We start from the raw sequence: 22646 nt of genomic DNA on the forward strand, positions 1-22646 counted from the left end.
TATATATATATATATATAATCTCCTTTCCTGCAAAAAAACGAACTAACTTGGAAACCAAACTTCACCTTTCCAGATGCCACATCTGCTGACAGCATCACATGGTGGTGTCACACATAGGTCAAATCACTGCTGCCAAAATATGTTGTTTGTTGTTTTTATTTGTTAATGGACATAGAATATTTGACAAAAAGTGTCAGAAAAAAATGTGTTTTTAACCGTCATCAAACAACATGCAGGTTATTCTGTAGTGCTATTTGTTTTTTTTTTGTTTTTTTAAACGGACAACAATTTTCTAGACAAACACTAACCAGCACAGAGGAGAACACGATCACTATTCATCATATTTGACATCCATCTCCATTCAATCTCTTACAAACATTGCTATGATCATCAAATGGGTGACACATTTTCATCTACTTAAGTTTGGCTCTCATGTGTAGGTCACCCCCTGTTTTCTGACCACTCTGACAAAGCTCGTCAGCAGTTTGCGAGCACACTGATAGTCGCCATGGCAATGCGGACACGACCTTGCTCGGGGTGCGCACCTAAAGGTCATTAATCACGACTCCAGGGATATGTAACCATTGACAGCTCTCGGATTTCCCAGCGGCAAGACAAATACAGGCTAATGAGGAAAAGGTGGAGCATTAGGGTGTGTATGACGTGGCGAATACCAGCGTCAAATTCACGTTGACGCAAGGTCAGTCGAAAACAATCGCGAAAGGAGGTTCAGGAGTCTGGGGGAAACTCCGGGGGAAAACGTGGCTCCTTAAATGCACCAACTGAGAGGGGACGCGATAACAAACAGCAGCAATGACAATCAACAAAGGTATCCTGCGGTCAAGTGTAGACTGTGGAATGTAATACTGTAAAAATTGTGTCATTTAATGCACCAGTTGTAAGGAAATGTACTAACAACATACAAAAAAAGCAGATAACAAAAAGGAAAACACTTGTATTTCAGAGTAGACTGAGAGCAAAGCTCCTGCAAAATGGAGACTGTGGCACATAATACGATATTGACAAAAAGCATCTCAACAGTTGAAAGGATGCTCACGAACAAAGAAACAGCAGAGGACATTAAGGGTCTCCTGTTTTTACTTTAAGAAAGACCGATGTTGTTCAAAATGAGACTTAGGGGCAGCCCTGCGTCTTAGTGGAGATTGTGGAGCATATAATACTGCAGTCATAAAACACATGGAACGTGCCAGTGAGGAGATGCGCTTTCAAAGATGGACGGACGATAGATAGATGGATGGATGGATGGATGGATGGATGGATGGATGGATAGATAGATAGATAGATAGATAGATAGATAGATAGATAGATAGATAGATAGATAGATAGATAGCCTAAGAACACAAGACTAAAATGTATGTAAGTAATAAATATGGGTAATTATTCCTCAGTAATATATGTAGGATTTATGCAAAGTGGGAAGTATAATAATATTGATGGGGGAAATACATATGTATAGTACAGAACGTTACTATGAATTAAAATGCATCCGATATGTGGATGACAATATGGTGAAGAAGTAGGCGGCTGTTGTCCATACAAAGCTTTTGGGGGGCACCTTGCTCGTCGCGGGGGCGAGCACCTCAACCACTCGCCGAGTGTGTGTACGTGCGCGGGCAAGAGAACATGGCGTGCGCGCGCGCGTGAGCGAGCGTGCGCGCGCGCGCGCCCGTCTGCTCTGCTGTTGCTGCCCTTTGATCCCCCGCATTAGTGTTAGTTAGGGGGGCTCCGAGGCGCACAGCAGTCAAGACAGCCGAGCGAGCAAAGGCAAAAGCGGCCCAGGCGGCGCCCCCTCCTCCGCGGCCCGGGCTCCCCTATTTCCCCTCTCTCTATTTCTCGTCCCCCTCCTCGACCGACGGTCCCACTCTGAACCGAGCGAAGCCAGCCAGGTGCCTGACCGAGCCGAGGAGTAGCGGCTGCTCGCCTGCCTTCCTGCCGTCCGTCCCCTCCGGTCTCCTTCAAATGGGAGCGAGGCTCTTTTCTTCCGTCTCCCCGGGCCAGGACGAGAATGTGATTTAAAAACAAGCGTTTTGGGGGGGAAAATGCCAAGGAGGAAGCAGGAGCAACCCAAGCGCTTGCCTTCACGTAAGTCTCGCGGCTTGTGTGCGCCATTCTCTGTGGGGTTAAAGAGGTGAAAGAGACAAAAGAGGCTAGGTTATATTCCTCCCCGGGTTCTTCTTTTTTTTTTTTTGCGGGTCCGAGCGAGGCAGCCATGTTGTTGGCGACGCTTTAGCCAGCCCCCAAGAGCAGCGGGAGGAACCGTAAGCGAGCGAGACGTTCAAAATCGATTTTTCTCTACCCCCCCCCCCTCCGAAAAAAGAACCCCAAGGCTCGCTAAAGGTTGTTGGTTGTATGTGTGCGGGGGCAGAGGAGGAGGAGGAGGAAGAAGACGACGGTGATGGTGGTAGCTGCGGGGGAAAAAGAGAACGCCACCGCGGTGTTTTCGCCAACATGTCCGCCTGGTTAGGTGGCTTCTCCGGGGGGGTGGAGGGGCCGAGAACCCGGGGAGTGTGGCCGCAATAAAACGAAGGGTCAGCCGGATCAGACGAGCCGGAGTCTGCGCTGCTTGCTCCCCGCACCGAAGCTCGGCTAGCTTTAGCTAGCACCTCAACTTCATTGCTTAAAAAAAAAACAAAGTATGGAAAGATTTTTTTCCACCATTTTCTAGCTACTCCCCTGTCAAGAGTGGCCATGGTCGGTCACCTGAAGTTCATGGCCCCCCCCCCTTCTTCTCTTCTTCCTTTTCTTCTTCCCTTTTGCAGCCATTCATTGCAGACAGACTTGGATCAATAACGCCGTTTGACGAGGGGGGAGCGACACAAATGCCAATGTCGTGCCGCAGTAGCCCCCTTTTTAATAATAACAACACGAACCCCCTCTCTCCCTCCTTCCTTTAGCGAGCTTCCTACTTTGTCTCTTTGAATTTGACCCACCATCATATGTTTGGATCCCCATATCGGCACAGGCAGAGAATGAGTGGAGGGGGAAGAGGGCTGCAGTTGCACTCTCGGGTCGCTGTGGGTTCACGGCGAAGGAATGACTGGAGTCTTTTTCAGTTGCTTGTATTGTTGTGATACCATACAATGTATTTTTGCGGCACCATCTGGGGTTCAAAAATGTCAGCATTGTGAGGTGTACCACTGGTTTGTTTTGGGTTCCGCCTGACTTTTGGATGAGGGATGCGGAAGGACACATGCACAAGCACTTGTCAGCCGGGGTTTGAACCCGGAACCCGGAAGCTAACGGTATCTGCCATCAAACCCTCGTTAAGTAGACACAGAAAGTTTGAAATAACATGTTGGTGATACAAATGCAAAAGCTGGGCAGCACAGTGATCTAGTGGTTAGTATGTCTGCCTCACAGTTCTGAGATTTGTCGTTCCATTCTCGAAGTTGCGTTAACATTAAATTAATGAGGAATGTATTGTTATTCCTGTGTAAATCTTCTACAGCAAAGTCTTACGGAATATTAGTCTGGATGCTGCAGGCTGGACAAGAGTTGCAGATAAACGGGTCCGTAATTGTTGTACAAAATCTTTACTGCGTATCCTTACTTTTGGCATTGGCTGGCAAAAAAACTTGAGTACTGTGATCAATTGGTTTCGAAGACGAGGTGATGATGCGTCTATCTTGGCTGTTGTTTTAGCAATCAAGTTCATGTGCAAAATTGCATCACCCTCCTATTCAGCCAACCCACCGGTTATTTTCTCTTTTGACACTTATGAAATGACCTGCTAATGTACTCTCCATTGTTGGTGACGCTCTGCTGTGACACAGTTACAGCCATAGTATTGTGAAAAGTGGACTGTAGAATCTTAAGGCAGGGATGGGCAATTTAAATACTGGAAGGAGACGACAATTTTTCATCATCATCTACTTGGGGCCTGTGTAGGACCCCGCTAAATATATGCACTTCATATATTTATGTTTTTGACAGTACATTAAAGAGTAGCCCAAAACTGCTGAACACGAAATTAACTTTCAGTGCAACAACTCATTTTGGACATTTTTTCTTGTCACCAAAATCACCTCATTCAAAATTTCCACACGCATATTCGAGGTACTCTCTTTGTCCTGGTGTTTTGCGCCATCATTATGAGATAGCTTAGCGGTTAGCATGACTTTGTCGTTAATTACGCCTTGTCCCCCTTTAGTGATCACAATACTTGTCACAAGTGTTTGTTTCTCTTTCCCTTTCTTCTTCTTCCTCCTCCCTGCCTTGCAACTTCCACGATGCGCCCCGTCCCCCTTTGATGTGGACTCACCAGTTCACAACGCTGCCTCCCGAGGCAGCGACCCTTAGCCCGAATTAGCAGTCCCTTCGTTGGCTATTCTTTATTATTTTTTTTTCCTCACAACTCACCGCATCACCCCTACTCTCTCGCCGCGGTGCCCTTGCAACGTGCACACACTCGCGGCAGTCACTGGCACTGCAATGTGAAATGACAGCGTATTGCCGCTCACGACTGTATCAAGCCACGGCTCGTAACGAAGCCGGTGTTGCACAAAGCAAGTATTCCCCACAATAGTTCTCCGACAGCTGGGATGGCAGGGAGGACGGACGGACGTGGACACAGCGGTCGTTTAATCAGCTCGGAGCTGGCTAAAGAAACTAGAGCGCTTTCGGCATTTTTTTCATCCTGAGACAGATCAGACGTCGCCATCAATAAGTGTGATCATGATTGATCAATGTTGTGTTTATGCCGAGTATACTGTTTACGTACACTTTGCTCCCCTCGGATATTATGACACTGTTTTATGTATCTTTTGACACGATGTAGGTTTCAAGTGAAAAAGAATAAAACTGATCTGTTCCTGTGCCGAGCTGTCATTGTTGTCCCCGTCCCCTCCCACTTTATGTTTTTATAGTGCTTGTCTTCCATGAGGATGACGGGTGAGTCGGAGTGTGTACAGGACTGACTTTTAAAACAAGCCATCACCTGTCAGGGTCCTACATTAAGGCAGGGCCACCACAACTTGGCTCACGTATATTCAGGACATACAGTTTAATGTCTTAAGTATCAATGCAATTTCATATTTAGCATCCTAATACTAATATTATTTAAGCCTTGAAGAAATTATTAGTTATGTTTAGTTAATTTGTTTTTATGTGCAGCATAAAATCTGAATATTTAACATTTGATTTTTTTTTTGTCTCATATCTTGCTCAGGTCATTCCTAGAGGAAGGACTGACATGCAAAAAAAAAAAAAATGTTTGCACCCCCAGTAAAAAGTTCCACGTTCATTGATCAATTTAAGTAGATGAAACTCAAAATACATCCTAATAAATATTTAAAAAGCATGATTTTATTGTATTTATATAAGGAAAAGAAAAAAAAGTACTGGCCCAATTGGGCCAGCTTCAATGAACTTCAGGTGGCCCGCCACAGCCATGTCGTGGCCCCGGAGCATCGGGCTACCGTTAATGTCGAACCCTACCTGTTTTTGTATGACAAAAACATCCAAGACATGGAGTTTGTACTCGGATGCTGGCAAGCTAACATCAATTTACTGCAGAGTTGTCAAATCCGGGTCCAGAGAGTAAAAACCCTGCCACTGTTTGGCTTTAGCCGCAGGTGCTTTCACTCAAGAGCTTGTTTACCTGCTTGTTGAGTTGAAGTACCTGCGACTAAAGCTAAACTGTGGCAAGCATTTTTACTTTCTCGACCTGGATTTGAAGCCCAGGACTTCATTTTAGGTCTGCATGAAGCTGACTCTTGGGCGAGAGAAGGGGTGAACACCAAAATGGCATGTGTGCCATCACTTGTACCCTGCTCTGGTGCCATCATAGCATAAGAGCCAAAGACAAAAAAATTTCCTGTGTGGGGAAAAAAAAAATTATAATGGATGAGTTGCATCACAAAGGTCATCTGACGTAAAAAAAACTTTGCCTCATAGATCAGATTTGCTTGTTAGGACTCATCAGTGCTGTGAAGGACTTTAGTTTGGATCTTCTCTGACTGGTGAATTTGAGTCCATCTGTTTGCACGCGAAGGATAACTGAGTAAAACTATATTGTGAGTCCTGGTATGTTAATTTCTCACGCTAACTGACGAGCTGCTGTATTCTCGTCACCTGTGATCGCAGGAGAGTGAGCTTAATGCGTTTGGAAATTGAACCCGTAAAAGGCTGTTTTTGCACATGAATGGTGTACAATACGGGAGCAAGAAGCTGTGTTGTCATTTCACACGTGCAGCAGACGACGATAGGTTGTCCTTGTCAGACTTGTCATCACCTTCTATGGGTGAGGGGCTACTTGCGTAGCATGTGCAGGATGAGCGGGGAAAATTGCTGTCATACCAATTGTTGACCAGGATTACGTCTGCCAAACGTGCTATATCCAAGCACGGTTAATTTTGCGCGTCGTGGGAGGAGTGAATGCAAATTGATTGTTGAGCTGACGCAATTTGAGTGATCAAAGCGAAGGTCAATTGTGCAGACTGACTTTGCATCTTGAAATATGTCATCTGAACGATTGGTGCAAACCGGCACAGAAAATTGATCAGCTTGTCTAAAGAGTTTTGAAACGACAACAAAAACGATTGTGACTGATTGTCAACTGCGCAGTTTAATTTTAGAGCTTCGCACTGATCGACAGTGAAAGATGAATTCTTCACCAGTCACAAGAAGGAGTCATGCCCTCTCAGCTGTAACAAAAGCTCCTTTAACGTTCCTTGCTGGCTTCCCCAAAATTATCGTCACCATCCGTTTATTTAGTCAAACTCACTCATGCGATCGCTTGTGTTGCACTAACCCTTCGAGTTCCATCACTCCAAACATATTTTGTGCTTGCGGTGCTTTCCCAAATTTTCCACAGTGAAAACCATTGACACTGAAGTGCAAAACCCACTTTTGAAATTCAGGTTTTTGAGTCCACTTGTCTCAGCCTCACCATTGTGAACCAAAGATTCAGTTCCAGTTCTTGGTACTAGCTTGTTCTTTGTTTCTGGAGCTAAAAGACCAGACCCTGTCTCAAAAGCACCAACCCACTGTTAGTTTTCTTTTGTCCCCATTTATGTCCCCTGAAGGAAATTGACACAATTCCTGCATTTTCCCCATCTGTCTGGGCACTGAGTAAAAACGTAGGCTGCAGTGCTACGTTAGCGTTGGCGCTAACTAGCCAGCTCGCATCCAACTGGTTAGCTGCTCATGTTTAGTTGGAAAGAAAATTCATTTTACGTGATTTTTATGGGAGGATGTCTTTGTGCGCGGCTCATGTTCAACTCTTTATCGGTGTCGTAATCTGCAGTCTACTGTACACTTGTACACTTGTTTTTTGGCACGCTTTGAATTTTGAATGCCTACTCTGTAGACGTACTATATAGTAGACTGATATTAATAGTTCAGTTTGTGCTGTTACTTTGTCTGCCGCACAGTTTGTGTAAGGCGACTATTTTTCACGCAAGTGTATGTGTGTGCAGCATGGTAACGTGAGCATGTAAACTTTGTGTGTGTGCGTGCGTGCTTCTGGGTGCATAAGCCAGCTCTGGAGGTCACAATACAGTATGGCGCCGTCACTCTTGACAAGTAAACATGACCTTTGTTGCCACCGTGAAAACCACTCTCATTCTTTCGCCGTGACCTTGCGGCAGTCTTTTTGTGTGTGTGTGTGTGTGTGTGTGTGTGTTTGTCATTTTTACTTCCTTATTAAACGCCCGTCCGTAAATTACGCAAGGGACACATCAAACAAGGACCCCACCGCTGCGTATTGTTTGTCAGCATCGGCCGCCGACAACACAACTTGGAAAGGGCAAAGCTTCGTAGTGTCAAGATGGAGTGTGGCCTTATAAGGCATCATGACGGTCATAAGCTGTAATTTCACACGATCACATCTGCAGTGCTTGGTACTTGTTCTTCCTGGAACTAAAAGTTTCCGGTCAAACGTGTTCCAGAAAGGTTCTTGGCCCGCTTAGAGGTACTAGCCCGCTAATCGTGTCTTCTTTTGGCTCTTGTTTTTGCAGGTGTGTTTATCCTGGTGAATTTGGTACTGGCCGACATAGGAGCCATTTTGGGGTCAATGTTTTTTATTTGGATTTTTTTTTTTAACTTACATTTTATTTTTTGTGCTTGTATAGTTTGATTGCATTCTGACCTTTTTGTTTGTATATGATCATTTATTATTTAAAAAAAATATTTGAACTTTCTGCAAGGGCTGTGTGAGGCTCTCAAATTTTAGTTGAGAGCGCCCTCCCAAATTTTTTGCAAAAATTCAGCTATCGAGCCAGTTTTCACTTTGACATGTCTGTCAAATCTCATGGTGCTGTTACGAGTAGACCCTCCAAAAAGTCTCACGGTTAAAGAGACACGGGACGTCTGCAATTTTGGTTCGAAGCAGCCGCTTGGGGTCAGTTTTGCCTTTCCTTCAAAGACCAAATCGGCCTAGAGATTTTGTCTGATGCCTGCCAAATAGTTTTCAGTATTTCATCCATTGCCCGTGTCACGTATTTGCTGTCCGTGTGGTGGCATCTTGACTTCATTCATTAGCATATCAAAGAACCGGTACCGCGTTGCATGTGACTCACACTGCAGTTGAGATCGAAAACAAGGTCCGGAAAGTTGCCCATTCTTGAGTCCGTGTGAAGGCACGCAGCTCAATTGACAGGAAGTAGAGCTGCAGCAGCTTTGTCGAAGGTCTCTTGGTGTTTCCGTTGGTTCTACCCTCCATGTTTCGCCAAGGAGGTGAGCACTCTCTTGGAAACAGCTTATCGTGTTTTTGTTTGATGACTTTGGCCAGCTTATCTTAAATGTGAGGAGAGAGATTCTTTGTATTTATGAACTGCCCGTTTAATTAGATTTTTACTTATGATGTTATAGTCAACTGGGGATAAAAGTACAAAATGCAACACTGCTTAGTTGTTCCGTATGTCACTTCATTTGGACACAACCGCGGGCAAAATTTGGCAAATCATTTTTTGATAATGTGGCTGACCAATTTTGTCTGGAAGTAATTGAGGCAACACGGAGCGCTTTGCAATCAGGAGAGGCGCTGTGGATTCAATCAACTCTGTGCTCTACAGCCATGAGAAGTTGAGCTACAACTTTTTTTTTCCTCCGCATTATTTTGCCCCATGCGCCTTGAGTATGAATACAAGAAATAAGAACACTCAGAATTAAAAAACAAAACAACAACTATATAATAGTTAATTTTAAAATTTAAAGTAAATTTATGTAAACATTACACTCAATGAACGGTATGATTTCCTGAGAATACCCATCCTTCATTAAAATTGCTTTTCAAAATTCTCAACATTTTTGGCATGTCCAGGCACATTTTCATTGATTTATTTATTTTTCTTTACATGTCAGAGAAAAAAAAAGGCCCAATCAGAGGAACATTTGAGCCTGACAGCCTCACCATAGACAAAATCTGCATTTTCAGTAAATCTATTTAGCCTTGCAAGGGAACACAAAAATTAAATTCGGTACATACCTTGATTTTAGAGTTCACATTGGGTACCAAAAGTCAAGTCAAGTACAACTTTGTCGTCAACTTTGTCGTCAAATGCGCTGTATGTGCAACATACAGCACAGATGAAATTTCTTCCCTCTCAACCAGACAACAAGAGGAGCCGCTGCGGGTGCCCACGCCGCCATCAAAAGAACAATTAACATAAGCAAAGAAAATAATTAACATGTATGACCACTTCTGTGTAATTTGGAGCAGATTTAATGAAAACAAAACATAACTGAAAATAGCGAGCAGTAAATTTTGATGAATCTTTAACCTACTGTCAAAATCAGATTGCTAACCGGAAGTTAAACTGTATTGTTTTGTTTTAGGTTTTGTTTTGTTTTGTTTTTCTGGTTGTTATGATGGTTTTTTTTTCAAGTGACAAGGTTTTATGTGTCTGATTTTGAACTTTATCAGTCGGTAGCAACACAGCATCTCCGTGTGAAATGGAACATTTTCGATCCGCTTTCGCCAATTCTGCTTTCCTTTTGTCAGCCCAACACCACTGACTCGTTCGCTGTCTACCTCGGTGCCACGGCGGGCTGCGCTCTGGCCGACTTCCACTCGCTATGATTATAATGACCTTGCTGCGGCCTGGAGTTGAAAACGTTGGATTAAGAGGAAAGGAAAATGAGAGGAGGTTTCCATTTTGCCCTTGGCGTAAAATATAAGGGGAAATTTCTGCCCAGAATTCCCCCTTCCCCTCGTACTCGCAACCCCCCCAACCCCTCAGATGGATGGTCATTGAGGTCTCTGGCTCTGTCGGTCGATCGGAGCTCAAGCGAATAATGATACACAAGCTCGAACTGGGAAATGAATTCAGCACGCACTGTCACAGGCGGCTATTGCTGCACCGGTGTGTGTGGGGGCGGGATTGGGGGGGTTGATAGTACCTGAAATCACTGAGGCCGATGAGGATTAACAGTTAGCGGGGTAAGGTTTAATGGTGCCGGTTTCACCAAAGTAGTAAGGCCCCTATGTTTGGATCGATGGCGACACATAAATGTTCACCTTATTTGCTGCTCGAGACAAATGAGAGTGCTCAAAGACAAGTCAGCCGCTTTTGTACTTGAACTTGAAAGTACACTTTACACACTCAATGTGTTGTTTTATGTTAGGAATGCGACGTGAAATACTTTTAACTCTCTCACTGGGGTGAGGCAAAGTATCGATCTCGCTGGGTCCGACATTAATGGTGGCCCGATGGCCCTGGTCCAGTATGTCCACTGTTTTGGTCCACCGCATAGCTTACAGATATTGGCCCATCCAGGCCTTTACAGATTTGATAAGTCAATGCAATGAAAGCAACACGTTATTGCTTTTTTTGTGTTTTTTTTTTTTTTTTTTTTTTAACAATAAATATATATATACAATCTCGTACTTCATAGTCCCCCCCCCCGCAAAAACATTACATGCCAAACACCTAACCATACATAAATAACTACTAAAAAAAGACGACTGTATATGAAGCTCCACTAGTTACAGTATGCTTGCTATGTTTTCATAGTTTTCGCCTTTAGAGTGAATCAATAGAATGCCACAGAAAAGTGTTGTGAAATTCCTATAGTTGCGAGTGGTTAGCCTTGCAGTGCAGAATCCTCAAGAACAAGAGTCACAAAAGTTGAACCCCCCCAAAAAAATGCTGAGCGAGGTCACCAAGGCGCACAGTGCATAAAAGGTGCTCACGTGCCGCTTCTTCAAAACTTCCTCCGACTTGAACACCGCGGTGCCTAAGGACTGTGCACCTGCACTCCATAGCAGGGCTTTATACAGTTGTGGTTAGGCAGAAAAAGTTGTGAATCTCAATAAAATCTGCGGATAACTCAACCAAGGGTGCCTTGAGATGAGAGTTTATTTTATTCTGTGACCACGCTCGTAACTTATCGCACTGTAAAGAATTTAAATATAATGCTGCCATTGAATTCATTGTGCTGTGCCAGTTGGTTAGTCAAAACTTGTCACAAACACGTCTGTAGCGTGCAGCACACATTCATATTTTAATAATCAGCTTCTCTGGTGAGTGTGATGTATTTTGAAATGTAATATTTTTGGGTATGTTATTAGGGGAAAAAAATGGATTCCGAACTGCTCCAGAAATGCATGCTGTTATATTGTGTTTTTGTACGATATTCATGGTGGGTTCTATAATTTGCAAATTCAAAGTTTTTTTTTTTTTTTTTTTAAATCAAGGGGTCGATCAAATGAAGTCCTCGGTACGTAAAAAAAAAAACAAAACAAAAAACATGATTTGAATCGGAAAATCAGCTATGATTTAAAAGATGTACTAGCTCCGTGTCAATCCCACGTATACAATCACCGCAAGTGTTTTTAGACTGTGCCACCCGTGTCATTTATTTACCGGTAACGGTAAATGCGTGGCTCGGTTCAACCTACTGCCATCGACAACGTCTTTAGTTGCGATAAAAACACTCTGGCAACATAAAAGTTTTGCTAATGTATCTGCCGATCTGGTATCAATCACAACACCCACCCGTCTTTCTCTCTCCACATAGAATGGAAGTGCCCGAGTCTCGCTAACGATTTTTTTTTTCTTCCCCCCTGTGTTGACAAGTCGCAACACGGAGATCTACAGCTCGCAGAGCAGCCCTTTTTGGCGAGTAGCGGCAATCTCGCAGGAGTAGCGAGGCTTTCGGCTGGCAGCGTTTCACACGGATAAAAGCTCGCCGGTGCAGCTGGGAAAGACAGAGCGAGAGAGTAAGCTGCTGGTGGCGGTGAGAGTGCGCGTTAGATAGATAGATGGGGGGTGCGGGGGGAGTGGGTAGGAAGAGCCGCAAAGAGCTTTGGGCGGTTTCTCTGTTGTTGTTGTACCACACAAGTGCATCCAGGCCCCGCAGGACAAGCCTTTAACAGGCATGAGGGATGGAGAGCATGAGAGGAGCAAGAGGAGGAGGAAGTGGAGGAGGTGGTGTTCGGTGCCAGACGCCCGTTCTAAACAGTGCGGTGATTTATCGGTGGACGCTCACGTTTTGCTCCTTGAAAGCCGCTAAATCACTTTGTACGGGGAATTAAAAAAAAAAAAAAAAACCTGCTTAAATCATCCGAGAGGGGAGCGAGTGGCCACTTGATCAATGCAGAACATGCACGCAATTGCCGAACTGGTGTGTGAAATTGGAAAGATTGTGGCTCAAATTGTTGCATCTGATTCAACTTTAATTACATTTTTCATTTACTGTACTTGACACGTGGCACCACGTCACAGAGGCTTTGGCACACAGTGGAGGCTCCATAGCGGAACGCTCGAAGTGGTACAATTTGGGCAGACCTACAGAAAGAAGTGAAATACACCTCGAAGTCAAATAAGTGATCATGCATGCAATGCGTCAGCAAATCTTGTAAGACTTTGACTCCCAGAGCATCTGAGCATCGGATTTGCTTGGCTCCTATCCCCATTTTTTTGGGGGGGGGGGGGTTGTAATTTTATTATTAAATTTTTTTTGTGGGTGCTCGTGATGGAAAAGACGGCAAATGCGATAATAACCCTAGAAGAAGAAATGTAACTACAGTATCTGCGGCATTGGAAAGGACAATACGCGCAATGCATTTTTATAAATAAATTCCGTGCACAAATTCATTACCTCTTCATGCAGTTCATTTTTTTTCCCTTGTCCTTTTGAAAATGATGGAAAATGGGGGAGAGTGTGTTTCCAGCCATAGAACAGGAAGTGAAACTTACTGCGAAAGTGGGGAAAAAAAGGGTTGAGATGTTCATTAGCCATTGAATTAAATAACCCTTTAAATACAAAATAAATCAATAAAATAAATCACAAAGCAGATGTAAAATTGCCAGTGACATCGATCACCACCGGGAGTCCTCAGCTCAGTAAGATTGAAAAGGATCCAACTCCACAAGTCGTTGGCTTTTTCCTTAGCTTTTTGTGTGTGATTCCACAAACCGCAGGCAAGCAATCGCATTGCATGTTCCATTGTGACTGAAAACCAAGGCGTCGTGTAGTTAGCCAAGATCTGTTTCCTAAAGTGGGAAAATAAGTCTGAAGCAGTATTAATCAGCATATGGGTATACATTTGCAAGCTCCTTCAAATGGCTCCTGGCCAACACGATGATCTTTGGCCCCTCTCCCCACCCTTGCCAAACGTGCGCATTCTGCTTGGCACGGCACTGTGCTGTGACCTCACTTCCTGTGTGGGTAGACGAGTGCAGGCGGCATCTCATGCGCAGCCTGCCTCTATTTAGCCTTTAATGCACTAGCCAGTCGAAAGCATCACCACTACCCTCCATCTCTCTCCTTCCTCTGCGTGTTTTCACATTGCAGTCAAGAGGAAGTCATGGGGGCGAACGTCTTTTCACCAGGCGTGCTAACATCTGCCTCTCGGATGCAGTTAAATGGGGACAGTGGACAGAGACGGCGAAACACTATTATGTCCACAAAAAAAAAAAAGGAGAGAGAGAGTTTAAAATCATTTTGGTGGCGCCACCCCAGCTGCCGTCGATGAAGCGGGAAATGCATTTGGAATCATACACGAGTGTAGTGATTTTTGTTTTTTTTTTAATTAAATTTTTTTGGGTTTTTTTTTGTGGCTTGATAGGGATGCGACAACTCTGTTCAGGTGACGAAAGGGAAACATGGCTTCACAAGTTTTGGGAAGTCTACTAGTCAGGAAAAAGCAACATTCAGTGCTATGCAAAAGTATTTGCTCCCTTTGAAAACAATGATTTTTATTTTATGTTTCCCTCCGGGGCGGCAGAGTGGGCGACTGGTTAGCACGGCCGCCTGACAGCACAGTGGTGCAAGGTTTCATTCCGGGCTTTGGGCCTCCCTCTGTGGAGTTTCCATGTTCTCCCCGTGCCTGGGTGCGTTTTCTGCGGGTCGTCCAGGTTTCCTCCCACATTCCAAAAACATGCATGGCAGGTTGATTGAACACTCCAAATTTGAGTGTGAGCAAGAATGGCTGTTTTTGTCTACGTGTGCCCTGCGATTGGCAACCAGTTCATGGTGTACCATCCTGACTGCACAAAGTCAGCTGGGATAGCCTCCGGCGCGCCCGCAATCCAAATCAGGATAAGCGGTTGGGATAATGGATGGATGTTTCCCACCTCCAACATGCCTGATTCAAATGATCAAGTTCGTTATCAGGGTTCTGCAAAGCTTGCTGATGAGCTGATCATTTGAATCGAGTGTATTGGAGGAGCTGAAACATGTAAAACAGGCTGGATAGGAGCTCTCGGGGACAAGAACTGGGCACCCCTGACAAACCCACTTCTTGCATACTGTACCTATGTATTGGAACTATATTAATTACTACAATTCAGAGCAGCCCTTCCCAAACCATGATGCAACCCTATCAATACTATGACAGAATAGGACAATAGAAATCTTGATCTCAAAATTCTCATAAAATGCAGGGAGCACACAGGCTCAGCAGGATGTCTTATGAAATTAAATAACAACTTAAATACATAAATGCATAATTCCCGGAGATTTAATCCAGTTTGAAGATGATCTCTTACCAAGCAGCGGGTTAGAAAAGGCTAATACCGATATGTGTCACCATGCCAATGCTAATCGTCAGCCTAACCAATAATAGGACCATCCCTTTCCTTGACCCACCCAAAAAGACCCCCCTAAAAATGATAACAAACCCTGTTTAGTGACGGTGATGTAACAGCCTTTCCTAAACTTTTCAAGACATGCACGACGTCAAATGCGGCTAACCACTACAATCTGTTCTTATCACCCTATTACCAGGACCATGTAATTGTTTGAAAACTCCGTCGCGTCCCGGGCATGTCGCGGCCATCCACTCTCTTCGCACTTTGAGCGCTTTGACCTTGTCGTATGCGCCAGCCAGAAATGAGATCATCAGCGCGAAGACAAGAAGCTGACACGTCTCCTCCACCTACCCGCAGCTCTAAGTGACGGTTGTCATAGCGATCATTATGCCACCGAGCCTACTCGGGCGAGTGAAGGATGGCTTTGAATGCGGCAGCCTCAGGTCGCAACCTGGTTACGGCGAGCGCTGGGGAGCCGCGTTTGCGGTGCGTAAACAAGCGTGTCGTCGCCCATGTGTCTCCGTATAGGAAAAGCGAGGCGGGTGTCGGCGAAACAGCATGTGGCCCACGATGCCTCGCATTCCCATCCGCTGCCCTGGTTTAACATGGAGATTGGAAACAAAATAACACCGCCACCCACTTCCCTCATTCTCCCTGGACCTGCATGTAAATTAGCCGTTAGCTTTTCTCGCTAGTTTCTCTCTTTCTCCCTTGCTCCCTTTTTCGGCATTGGAGTGCTAGTAGGAGCAGGGACCAGGACAAATCCTGATTAGTGTTCTCGTCGTCCTTTCGTGGTGCCCTGGCCAAACGGATGTCAAACCAATAGCAGCCGCTGAACAAAAGGTGCCCAGTTTCCCCACCCCCGCCCCTCTCGCTCATTCTCTTGGCTCCTCTGCTCAGTGCGGGGGATGCTGAGAGACAAGCGTTGGGGGTGCGTTCACGAGGCGACGGCCAAGTAAAAACGAGATGTTTTTCTTTTCATCTTTAAAAAGGATGGGAGAGAGGAAGTTAAGGTGGTGAACTCTCCAACCCACAAAAAAAAGAGCAAACCATGTATTTTTTTAGTACCTTGACATAGCACAACCAATCCATGACAACACAACAAAAATAATTTAGTTGTCAAACAGACTTTTTAAGCCACGTACCCTGTTCAACACCCTGAGTTAGCGCACCCTGACACAACACCCCCAACGCATTAAAAAAAAAAAAACAGTTGTGCCCCTTCCCACAAAGTAGCAATAGAAGACGGGTGGCCCGGTGGGGCAGTGGTGAGCGCGTCGACCTCACAGTGCAGAGGTACCGGGTTCAACTTCAGCTCCGGCCTCCCTGTGTGGAGTTTGCATGTTCTTCCCGGGCCTCCGTGGGTTTTCTCCGGGTACTCTGGTTTCCTCCCACATTCCAAAAACAGGCACGACAGGCTGATTGAACACTCTAAATTGTCCCGACGTGTGAGTGTGAGCCTGGATGGTTGTTCGTCTCTGTGTGCCCTGCGATCGGCTGGCAACCGGTTCAGGGTGTCCCCCCGACTAGTGCCCGAAGACGGCTGGGATAGGCTCAAGCACCCCCTGCGACCCTTGTGAGGATAAAGCGGATCGGAAAATGAATGAAAGCAAGAGAAGACCCCTCCATCGCATCCGATCAATTAAAAATCCAATCAATCTGTTTCATGTCATGTTCATTTTCCATTGTAGAACGGCCTTCCCTCGAATTTTGAAGCCACGCAGCCCCTTCGACACCACAACAGAGTTGGGTCACCCATATCTGTGACACCTCAACGGTCGGCAAAATCAAAACAAACCCTGTCGTGTTGAACAGCCTTTCCCTTCTACACCCCAACATAAGTCGAGCACCACTACCCCTGCTTTTTATCTCGTGACGACTCTGGAAAATTTGCAGGACTCGCCCGCGGCTGTTGAAAACGGATCTTAATTCATTCACAGTAGACACGGGTGTCAAAGTGGCAATCTCGAGAAGACAGGCTGCAATTCTTTTGGGCAAGAAAAGTGTGAAAAGAACAGGCCATCACCCTGCTGTGTAGTTTTCTGGCATGCCGAAGCAGCTCACAGAGGTGATTGTGTGTGTGTCTGCGCATGTGCCCGGATGTGTGTCTGTGCGAGAGAGAAGTGAGAGCGAGTAGGAGGGTGGAAGGTGGGAGTGTGTCAGGCCTCTATGTATTGTTTGTAAATCGCCATACTGGCAAAAAAAAAAAAAAAAGGACATTCTGCGCTTATATCTGCCAGTCCACCTATGGGGATACAAAGCGTATTCCCGTGGGAGATTCATAAGCTGGACATTATTTTTGTCTTCGCTTTTGTGGATGCAACATGGTGGCAGAATGATGGAGGGTGAAGACACAATTTATTTTTATTTTTGAGAAAATTCCAACCAAGAGCCTTTCCCCAAATCTTTTTGGCCACCCACTTCTACACCTGAACATTAGTGGCGCTACTAAGAGATTTGGCGCATACCTATACACCCCCACACACGACACAATATCCCCCCCCCCCCAAAAAGCGATCTCGTGTCACACTGTCGATTTCATGCAAAACAGCCTTACCCAATCTTTTCAAACCACATAACCCCTTCAACTCTCCGACAATGTTGGCGCGCCCCTATCCTTGAAACCCCAACCCCCAATCCACCAAAAAACAAACCAAAAAAAAAAAACGGCACCCATACCCCAAAATAACCACAAAATAAATCCTGACACAATCTACATTAAAATTACGACCACATTGAGTTCATTTTGAAAACAACAACAAAAAAATCAAAGCTAGCAAGTGCCAGCACGACGGAGATGTACGACGTGATGGTGATCACTTTTCAAATTTTGAGAAGACCCACCGTCTGTGAACTCTGAATGCTAATCTAAAATGATGCTAGCAACAAAGCAATGCACTTTTTGTTTTATTTCCTCACCTTTGACCACCAGCAGATACTTAACTAAAGCCCTCACATCGGAAAAATGCCTCGCCACACATCTTCCCCGTAGTGGTGTCTTTCTTGCGGGTGGGTTAAGAAGGTTAGGGCAAGGGGGTGAGAACGCAGGAAGGAAGGCAACGAGTATGGATGTCGTGAAGAAGGAGCTGTGGCAGTAATTAAGTGTCCGGCTGGGCCCTGGCAGGGGTTGCTACAGCTGCAGGCTATGCTAATGAGTGCGCCCGGCGGTCAGGACTGCCTTATTAGCGCTCGCTGGACAATATGGTGGGAGAGACGCTCCGGTGGCGGCCACCGAGTCTCTGCAAATGACTAACAGTCCTCCCGAGGAGGAAGGTAATTCTATTAATTGGCACACGGTGGATCCGGACGGCTTCGTCGAGAATCCTTCACTTTAGCCCTCTCGCGCTTTTTAATGTCACCATTTCCCGTTGCGGCTAACTGTGAGTGCTTGCATTCGAGGCTGCGGGGGGAAGTCGGAAATATCCCACTTGGAGCTTGTAGGTCGCATCTCGAAACGACAAAGTCAAGCCAAACGGGCACCAAAACATAACTTTAGTTGAAATGATCCCTTAGTCTTAGTTGAAATTATCCCATATTCAAATGATCTACGCATCAATTTCACCTGATTCAAATGATCGGGATTGTTAGCTGATCATTAGAATCAAGTGTTTTGGAGGAGGGAAACATCTAAAACATATAGGATAGGTGCTCTCGAGGACCGGAGTTGGTCATCCCTTCTTTATACTCTACTGCCCAAAAAGTTTACCATTAGGAGTTTGATCAAAATTACTCTTGGAAAATATGCCTCTCTGCGCCGACTCGTTATAAGATGCAACAACAACATGACTAACATTTTGAGGCAACCTCAACGAAAGATTGGTTTTATACAGCATAGTTTTGTAAGTACAGCAAGTGTGAGACACACAGTGATCCATACATCCATTTTCTGATCCGCTTTATCCTCATAAGGGTCACGGGAGGGGGGTGCTGGAGCCTATCCCAGCTGTCTTCGGGCAATAGGCGGGGGACACCCTGAACCGGTTGCCAGCCAATCGCAGGGCACACAGAGACGAAGAAACCATCCGCACTCACACTCACACCTAGGGACAATTTAGAGTGTTCAATCAGCCTCCCATGCATGTTTTTGGAATGTGGGAGGAAACCAAAGTACCCGGAGAAAACCCACAGGGGCCAGGGGAGAATATGTAAACTCCACACGGGGAGGCTGGAGCTGGAATTGAACCCTGTACCTCTGCACTCTGAGGTCGACGTGCTAACCACTGCCCCACCGGGCCACCCTACACGCAGTGATGTCAGTGAAAAAATAAAGAAAAAGGTGTTCTACTTGTTAATATTCGTACAGGCTGTTTATATACACAATGTGTCTCCAACGTGAACAAGTACAACTCCGCAATGCCTCCATTTTATGCATCCGGACAGACATTTAACTATAAATAGCTGTTTAAAGAGGGTCAAGCCTAATTTACATCATTACTCTGATGCAATCACCTGCATTCATTTGGACTAATATTTTCACTCTTTGTGCTCCTGTAATGGTGTCAGGCAAAAAATAAATAAATGAATAAATACGACATTTAAGTAACAACACGGGAGGCATATTCATCACTGGTATAAATGTGACTCCCCGCCGGTGTTAAGTGTTTAACCTGCCGTGCATGGAGTATCCGTTGCATTTTATGAGAGAGTGGATTCTTAAGAGGCTGAGAAAAAAAAATATTACAAAATGCTGCCGGGTTTGCCGTTTAGTTAGCGTGAAGGAAAGTTAACATTTGGTAAAAACTCAACATGTAAGCTTCTCTCACGACTGCAGCCAAAATGAGGCATTCACAAGCATAAAACCCTTTTCACACTGCATTTAGCATGGCGCGGCGCCCCATCGTCAAATGCATTCATTGTGTATGTTGTGAGGGGGCGGGGGCAACGCAATGGAGCGTCGCTGGGTGGGACGGCACGGCGTGGCACAGCTGCCGTGTCGGCAAGGCACCTCGAATTGGAGAGGAGCAGGCGGAGTGATTTTGTGTTATTTTGGGGGACTTATTTTACAAGCAATGGCATTTGGGACGCTCGTGTGTCCTCCCTCTGAAAATGAGCAAAGTCAGGGCTTTCTTTTGCAACGATGAAAGTTACATACATCTTGTCACGGTGCGATCTAACCGGCGGCAAAATCGCCCGTTTTACTTCCTGGTAGTTGCTTCGGCAGCACTTCTAAAAATGGACATGCTGCAAACCACTCATTGGCGTTGCCGCACGACTCCTTCATAAAGAGCGAGTGCAGTGTGAAAGGTCATAACAGGACAACAGGTGTTGAAAATGGGTGGATGAAGTTGTTGTGCATCCGTCTGAGAGACCCGAAGTAGTTTGGAAGAAAATTGATTTTAGCGACATGATTTCTGCATCTTTGAGCATCTGCTTATTCAAACTCAATTTGAAACCTCTAAACCAGGGGTGTCAAAATCATTCATGGTGCGGGCCACAGTTACCGTTTCACTTGGAGGGCCGTTAGGACTGAAACCATAGAAGAAGTCAAGGATAACAGTGGACTCAACTGTTGTTGAAGTTACTATCATGAGGGGTTTGGTAACAAGAAAATGCTTAGAATATATATCTTATTTAGTACATATGAGAATTTAAAATTTTGGTTGACATTTTCGAAAGGATCATGGAAGTTGACACATCATGTGGTGGGCCAGATCTGGCCCCACGGGCATCGAGTTTGACACCTGTGGTCTAAACCAATGGTAAGCAAACGTTTGTGCTCCAATTAAAGTCTCGTGGGCCGGATTTAAAAAAAAAAGTAATGGTGTGAGAATCATTTTCTGTTGAGTTTAGATCAGGTGACTCCTTGAGCCATTCGAAAATAAGATAAGATAACCTTTATTTGTTCCACACTGGGGAAATTTTCAGTCTACAGCAGAAAAATTGGGGGGGGGGGAGTGGAATAAAGTGTTTCATTGCACAAAAAAAAAAAAAAACACACAAAAACAAATAATACACGAACAGAGATTTAATTGAAAGCTGCACAAAATAACTGCTAATCTTACTTGTTGACTGCATGCGGCGAGATGCTGCACCGAGACCGCTCGTGCACTTTGGCCGGTTGCTGCTGTTTTGGTTCGCAACAATATTTAACTCTTAAACATAGTGCCTGTTTTTCAATTTGGTTGTCAACTGTTGGGTTTGAAAGCACAATTTGAGAAGCGATGGTAGAAATGAACAGTTGTTCGTTTGTCGCGCTGTCTCTTGAAACGGCCGTTGCTAGTTGCTGCATTCTCGCTTATCTTCTGATGTCAGCATTTGCTGCCCTCCGCTTCTATCTCCTCCGTACTGTAGTCCCTCTCGGACACGTCTTTCTCCTTTTGACATCGCCGCCGTATTGATGCACACCCCTCTCCCCCGTCCACCCTTAATCGGCTAATGGCCTCCTCTTCTTTCCCGCCCTCCCCTTTTCTCATCCTTCCATCCGTCCCTCTCGCCTTCCCGTCTCCTCCCTCTCCACTCTTGAGGGCCTGAGGTCAGTGAGGCCAATTTTCATGCCTGGCTAAGTGACAGAATGGCTTTGTATGTATGTGTGGGCGTGTGAGCACAGCAGCCTAACACAAGTCATGTGGTGGGTGACCTCCCCCCCCGCCAACTCGACCTACCTTTAGTCCAGTCCTTGCTTTTTCCCCTCCTTTTCCCCTGACTGCAACTCCCAAGATGGAGCCTGCTGTTACGACCTCACATAATGGGCCCTATTTTCGGCGACAGGCGAGAAACTGGCGCTTCTTCATTATCGTGCTGGCCGGCACGAGTCTCGTTTACCGTTGGGAAATTTGGCAGACCGCGTTGCACCTCTCTGGGCGTTCCGGCGGACGGAGGGCATTTTCTGTTCCACGCCTCCGGCACGCCTGACAATTTGATGACAGAAAGTAGATTCAAATTTAGACCATACTGCATATACCTCCTGTAGGGCCCCACCAATTAGCCGCCTGTACGCTATTATCAGTCCATATTCAACAAAGATAAAAATTGACACATGGGACAGGAGAATTGAATCAATCTCTGGATTACTGTTTTCGCTAAGGTGCCGCATGGGCAACAGGGGAAGTACTCAAAAAAGTGTCCAGGTGCTAAACTCTCCAAACGTGTCCCAGTGTTATGGAATCCCACGTCAAGATCCACGATTTGGGCGTTTTCTTCTGACCTCCAAAGGCAGAAAATGCAGTTAAAATGTCAGTTAAACAGAACACCAGCACCGAAAAAAGGGGAAAGGGGGATGTGTTTTTGTGCACATGACCTCAAATAATGAAAATGATGCCAAATCCACAAATGGCGAGTGCTTCTGCTCCACCGTCACTCCGTTTTAGCTGCCTTTCCAGGCGTTGACTCCCCGTTGCTTGGCTTGTTGAAAGGTTAATACAGCAAACACATCCCTGGCACGGCACTCCGCAGCCTGCAGTACGTCGACCATATTACGACCCGCTATTTGTGCAGCCGGCGTTTGCACTTTGACTCGATAAGGCTCCCTCTTTGTCTCCAATGCACCAGAATTATAACGTCCGTGTGACCCGTGAACATTCCTGGCCGCCGTGCTGCTGAATCACCCGCGTATGTGTGCTTGTGAGTGATAACGCGGCCAGACCGCTGTTCGCCCCGCGGGCTGTTTTGCCTTGACAAAACGTTAAAAACGCTTCCCCTTTCCTGTA

The 22646-nt window shown here is 45.5% G+C and overlaps 1 protein-coding gene across 3 annotated transcripts in view; it reads left to right on the forward strand.

Annotated features, from left to right (window-relative positions):
- Positions 1-1300: 1300 nt before the first annotated feature.
- The window catches only part of znf827 (zinc finger protein 827), a 69823-nt gene continuing 48477 nt past the window's right edge, over positions 1301-22646 (forward strand). For all 3 annotated transcript variants that reach the window (XM_019862346.1, XM_019862344.1, XM_019862345.1), the window contains exon 1: positions 1301-2104. In XM_019862346.1, coding sequence (XP_019717905.1) covers positions 2062-2104 — 43 coding nt within the window. In that variant the 5' untranslated portion in view covers positions 1301-2061. The remainder of the gene's footprint in view (positions 2105-22646) is intronic.

The sequence above is a fragment of the Hippocampus comes genome, unplaced genomic scaffold, assembly GCF_001891065.2.
Source record: "Hippocampus comes isolate QL1 unplaced genomic scaffold, H_comes_QL1_v1.1 scaffold7, whole genome shotgun sequence".
NCBI classification, from domain to species: Eukaryota; Metazoa; Chordata; class Actinopteri; order Syngnathiformes; family Syngnathidae; genus Hippocampus; species Hippocampus comes.